The sequence below is a fragment of the Neofelis nebulosa genome, chromosome 4 (assembly GCF_028018385.1).
Source record: "Neofelis nebulosa isolate mNeoNeb1 chromosome 4, mNeoNeb1.pri, whole genome shotgun sequence".
NCBI classification, from domain to species: Eukaryota; Metazoa; Chordata; class Mammalia; order Carnivora; family Felidae; genus Neofelis; species Neofelis nebulosa.
The window spans coordinates 152,166,148-152,172,178 of NC_080785.1; the positions used below are offsets into that span (position 1 = coordinate 152,166,148).

Below are 6,031 nucleotides of genomic sequence, written 5' to 3' on the forward strand. Positions count from 1 at the left end.
GAGATGGAACTGCAAGTGTGTGTGACTGGACATGTCCAGCTGTGATTCTGGAATCAGTCTAGGTCATGTTTTCCACCTGCCCTAGACTAAAGCAAACAAGGATGGTGGGAACCAGGAGGTCGAGATTGCCCGTTGCCATAAGGGGCAGTACTTTGGAGAGCTTGCACTGGTCACCAACAAACCCAGAGCTGCTTCAGCTTATGCAGTGGGAGACGTCAAATGCTTAGGTAAGAAAAATAAATTCTTTACGCATGATACTTTTTTTTTCTAACATGCAGTATTTTTTTCCCAGCAGCAAGCCTTGACTCCACCAGTTCTCTCACACATCCAGGCATGAACAGCTTGTGGGACCAACTAGAAATGGGTATATATCCTTTAGCAATACAGCAGTATAGCCTGTGAAAAGAGCAGAAATGGAGGCAGGTGTCCAGGATTCTGTAGGGATCAAGAGAAAGGTGCTGCCAGGTTCTGCAAAGTCACAAACCGAGATGACACAGTCAGGCTGTACTCACGTAGAAACATCCCTCCTTTTTCCAAGTGCCCAGGATCCCACAGTCTTATCCCCTGTAACGTGAATGGGTATACTTAAGAAAAAGTTTGCGGGGCGCCTGGGTGGCTCAGTCGGTTAAGCATCCGACTTCGGCTCAGGTCACGATCTCGCGGTCCGTGAGTTTGAGCCCCGCGTCAGGCTCTGGGCTGATGGCTCAGAGCCTGGAGCCTGTTTCCGATTCTGTGTCTCCCTCTCTCTCTGCCCCTCCCCGTTCATGCTCTGTCTCTCTCTGTCTCAAAAATAAATAAACGTTAAAAAAAAAATTAAAAAAAAATTTTTTTTTAAATTAAAAAGAAAAAAGAAAAAGTTTGCATGTGGGAAATGACTTTGAATTAATGATGTAGAGAATTCATTCTCTCGTGCACCTCTTTTTAACAATGCAGTTATGGATGTGCAAGCATTTGAGAGGCTTCTGGGGCCGTGTATGGACATCATGAAGAGAAACATCTCACACTACGAAGAACAACTGGTGAAGATGTTTGGCTCCAGCATGGATTTGATCGATCCCGGGCAGTAGGTGTGCCACACCACAGAGCCTTCTCAGTGTGACACCAAAACCTTCTGGTCAGCCACAGAACACACATGGAAGACAGACACAACAGAACTGTTCCTGCTGTTGCCACCGCCACTGTCATTGCTATGGCCGTGGGCATTTAGAAAACTTGAAAGTCAGCACTAAAAGATGGGCAGAGGTTCGACCCATACCTCCTCCACTTTGCTTCTGAAAGCCCATTATTAGACCACTTGTAATGATTATTCCAACCCAGTTGTCACATCTTTGGTTCAAAACGGCATGTCTCTCCAACAATTTAAGTGCCTGATACAAAGTCCAAAGTGTAATCATCTTCCTTTCCTCTCTGGCTGCTACTGTTGCTGTTGGAAGTCACCACAGGTCTGCACAAACCTGTGTATAACTGTAGACACCCACCCCCGACCTTTCTCAAGGGAGGAAATGTTGTAGCCCTCGATCTTCTCCTTTGTCCTTTGAGAAAGTCCACACGTTTGTTCACAATTGTAGCCTTTGGTTTTACAGTAGAAAATGGCAGCTGGTAGGACCGAGGTCTGTGGTCCTGTGCCATTGTACTGTCTGCTGACAGCTATACCCGTGACAGCTGTCTCCAAACTCACAGTGCTGTTTAGGAAAGGGCCCTGCCCAGGGCCCAGCAGGTCAGTGCGCCAGGGCACACCGATTGGTCATGAGGACCTGTGTTAGAGCAGAAAATTTGGGTTCAGCACATTCTTCACGTAGCAGAGAGCCAGGGAAGGTTTTCTGGGTTGGGGTGTTTTGTTCTGTTTTAGTAGGTTTTGTTTTGTTTTATTTATCTCTGTGCAGTTTGCATGAGTGAATCACTATGCATTTCTAAGGAGCCAGGGTCTGGACGTGCCATCACTTTATCTGACCCAAATACTTCCCTGGGCGACTCCTGCCATCTTGTTCCCAGTTGTCCCTACCAGCTAATGGCGGTGTGCCAGCAAGAGGTTGTACTACTACAAAGAGAGCCCTTTCCTTCTACTCCGGTGTTATCACATAGCTTTGCTGTTGAACTATCAATTTTAAACTCTTTAAAGAAGAAGCAGCTATTTTTTTTTTTGAAATAAAAAAAAATTATTTCTGTGTTTAGGGAATTCTTATTAGACCTATTCGCGTGTATCAGTTTGTCAGCTGACTCAGGCATTCATCCTGAAGATCAACGCTTTGTTTTTAAAAATCAGAATTACTCACAATTTCATAGAATTACTGTAAAAACCTTTCTAATTAAGGTGTTGGGATATTTGGGGTTCCAATTATTAACCCCAGAGGAAAGTAATTTAGCTTATTTTAAAACTTTTTTAGCCTTTTAATTCTATCAGGTAGAATGCTGATGAATTATCCTAATTAAATATATTTCAGAATGGATTTTTTTTCCTTCACAATGACTTAGAATCAAGAAACTACAAGAGATCCTAAGAGTAGTGTGAAGGCTGCATAGAGATAATTTGAATGTTGTAGCCAAGTTTATATTAAATCAAGAGGCCCTTCCCAATATGATTTATTTTTTAAATTTGTGTAACTCAATAGATCCCTAAGAGATCACATGCTGGGGCTTGAGTCATTCCTGTTATAGATAGTGATGGAGCCCACATGTCACTTCCATTGTCCACATAAACCAGGCTCTCTGCTTTTGCCATGGACAGTGTGGTGGAGAGATTTCCGGAAGGGTGACCTACCACGACTTTGGTCAATTCTCCCTTTTTCTTGCGTTCTGTGATGTGAAAGCAGAAGGACTCTTTTCACACTGCCCTAGGTAGCCTGCATCACAGGTCTCAGAATCGTGAGAGGTTGTAACTAATACCCCAAAACAGGCAGCTAGCACTGGGAAAGCCCATGTGGTTTTTCCCACGATTTTCCAAGGTTGTTCTTCTCCAGGGTGTTGCTTTATTATCAAGTAAGTTAGGAAAGCAGATCTTGCACTTTAGCAGACAGGAATCACCCCTGTTTATTCCAAAAGTGGCAGGTACATTGAGCTTTAGGAGTGTCACAGAGGTCTGGCCCCAACTATGTGAGGACACTGTTTAAATACTGAGCAGATGCCCTCTTTGTACCCCCCATGCCAGCTTTAGTTAGGGCTGGCTGTGAGCTTAGTGCCAGAGTCACTCCTGCAGGCTGCTAGGCATGGGCCTTTTCAGCCTGCCTCCTTGCACATCCCAGTTCAGTCTTCCTCTTCACAGAAGCCTCTTTGATACCCCCAACTCGCTGATGGTTGCCGTTTTACAGCGTAAAATCCATCAGTCTTAAGTCCTCCTGCTCTAACTACAGATTGATATATAGATCATGAGTCCAAACCATCACTGCATACAGGGCCCTTTGGGGGTTTGGCTTGAGGAAGACCTTAAAAGGACCAGGGTGAGTGAAACAGGCTACAACCATTACCAAGGTGCCAGGAGTCTGACAGTGTCCCAGTTCTCTTTGCAGCATGGAGATTCAAAGGTGGCAGACAAGCTCAGCTGAGGGCTCTAGTGTCCACATTATGTCAGGCAAGCCCTGAACTGTTGGGTGAGCCTCAAGGGGAGGAGCATATTAGGAAGAGATCCCTGTGTTAATTGTTTTACATTGTTCTCTTCCATGGGTTAGAGCTTCATGCCCTCTTTCCTGGATTTTAGCTATTGTTTGGAATGGTAAAGAATATTCCTGAGAGCCTTGAGGTCCAACCTACAGTATTATCCTTCCTTCTGGCCCCAGTTTATCACACCCACTGTCTTCTTTTGGCTGTATTCTCTGAAGAAAGGGTTGAAGTGGGCTATCCTCTTAGTTGATAGTCTTTATATATAAGTGCTATAGATTCTCAAGTGAGAGTGCAGTTTTTCTTTGAGCAGTTTAATGAGTGAATTCAGCAGCAAAGTGGCAAGAAATGGCTCTGTAGCCAGGAAGGGGTCATGTTCATCCTCTTATTGCCCAGATTCTCTGCTCACAATGGTAGTCAGTGAGAAGTGCCACTGGTGCCCAGCAGCACCCTGGGCACACAAAATTTCCATGTCATGTTGCAGTGTAGAAACAATCTTCTCTCATTTCAAAAAAGTGAAAACATTTTTGCACAGAGAAGAAGGGAAAAGACCCATGAACGTCATCTTTTAATTTTTGTTTTCAGTGGGCTAATGTTGAAATTTTTGTTCTTGACATGTACTTGTAAACCATTCTTGACAAGATACAAGTTGTTTGGTTTTTCACTACAATTACCTCTTGTTCCTCCTGTCTTGACTGCTGACGTTCCTCAATGATTCTAATGTCTATTTTATGGGAAGCAGCCTTCCCCTGTGGGTTTCCTTTTACACACTGCAGGGCTATCTTTATACGTAAAAAAAAAAAAAAAGAAAAAGAAAAAAAGAAAACTGTCACTAACCTCATGGGGGATTTGCAGAAAACCATTTAGCCCACCTTGAGCAAAAGGTAGATTCCTCATTGTTTTCTTAAGCTCATTGTAATAAAAGAAATCTAATTCAGCATTATTGTGCTACCTCAAAGGTAAAATGTTTTAAGGTCTTTTTTTTGGTCCTGAGTTCTACACATAGTGTTTGAAATGTCTGTCAATTGGAATTGTTTTTAAATCATTGGGGACAATCTTATTTTAACTGTTTTACACTTACATTTTAATCTCAGAAGAATGAGTGATTAGAAAGTGATCAATTCTTGCTCTGTAGTATTGAACATATAATTAAATCATTGTTTGCCATAAACAAGGTTGGGTTTTTTTTAAAAGGAAACTCTAGGGCTCGGCTTTGCTCTTGGTTAATAAAGGCTGACAAATCATGTCTGACTTTCTGGTGCAGCCCTGTGTTGTTTGTCCTCTCATTTCAGGGTTCCAGGCCATAATAGTACCCATCTGGCAGATACATTGTTGGGATTGGGATGTGAGCTCTTGAAAATTAGAGAGGAGACCTAGGAATATGTATTAGGGTTCTCCAATAAGAACCAATAAGGATTGTGTGTGTGTGTGTGTGTGTGTGTGTGTGTGTGTGTGTGTGTGTGTGTGTAAAGAGATTTATTATAAGGAATTGACTCATGCAATTATGGAGGCAGGCAGGTCTCATGATCTGCATGATGAGCTGGCAAACTATAGACCAAGGAGAGCTGATGATTAAATTCTAGTCTGAATCTGAAAGGTTAAGAACCATAAGAGTTGATAGTGTAGTTCCTTTCCAGAGGCTGGCAGGCTCAAGATTCAGGAAGAGCTAATGCCCCAGTTTGAAGGCAGTCAGGCAGGAAAATTCTCTTACTTGAGCGTCAGTCCTTGTGTTATATTTGGGCCTTCAACTAATTTGATGAGGCCCACCCACATTGGGGAGGGCAATGTGTGTTACTTAATCTACTGATTTAAATGTTAATTTCATCCCAAAACACCCTTACAGAAACTCCCAGAACAATGGTTGACCAAATATCTAGGCACCCCATGGCCCAGTCAACTTGACACATGAAATTAACTATGACAGCATGGTATTTGAGTTGTTGAAGATGGTGTGGAAGGGCATCCGGTATATCCCTTGCAGGGAAGGTAAACTCACCAATGAAGCTCAGCGGAAAACTCCTGTCTGACAGTGTTACTTCTACCATTTCCTTCTTGGTAACGTGGCTGTAACAAGAACTAGCGATGATTCTGTGATAACTCAGTGTGCCTGCAGTTTCTTTCCAAGTGACCAAAAGAAGCTGTTCTACGATAAAATCGTGTTCCAGTTTGATCTTGCCTTGACCTGGTGGTACACAAGCGTCAAGTAGTGGGTGAACATACAAAATATCCCCTAGGGGCTCAAGAAACTAGTAGTTGAACTCTCTCAAAGCCAAAATGGCCTTTAAAATTAAATGGTTTGGCCTTTGTGGTTTTAGTGGTGGTGTTGCTATGAACAGTTATTAAGCGCCAGGACAATGTTAAGATCATATTGTTCACAGTCTCAGAGTACATGTCACTTGAGGACTTTGCTTTCTTGAATGTTCTAACATGAAGCTCTGAA

The 6,031-nt window shown here is 42.9% G+C and overlaps 1 protein-coding gene across 1 annotated transcript in view; it reads left to right on the top strand.

The window, feature by feature from the left end:
* The window catches only part of PRKAR2A (protein kinase cAMP-dependent type II regulatory subunit alpha), a 114,420-nt gene extending 109,578 nt beyond the window's left edge, over nt 1-4,842 (top strand). Inside the window, exons 10-11 of the mRNA XM_058727019.1 lie at nt 86-227; nt 934-4,842. Coding sequence (XP_058583002.1) covers nt 86-227; nt 934-1,067 — 276 coding nt within the window. The 3' untranslated portion in view covers nt 1,068-4,842. The remainder of the gene's footprint in view (nt 1-85; nt 228-933) is intronic.
* The last annotated feature ends 1,189 nt before the right edge of the window (nt 4,843-6,031 follow it).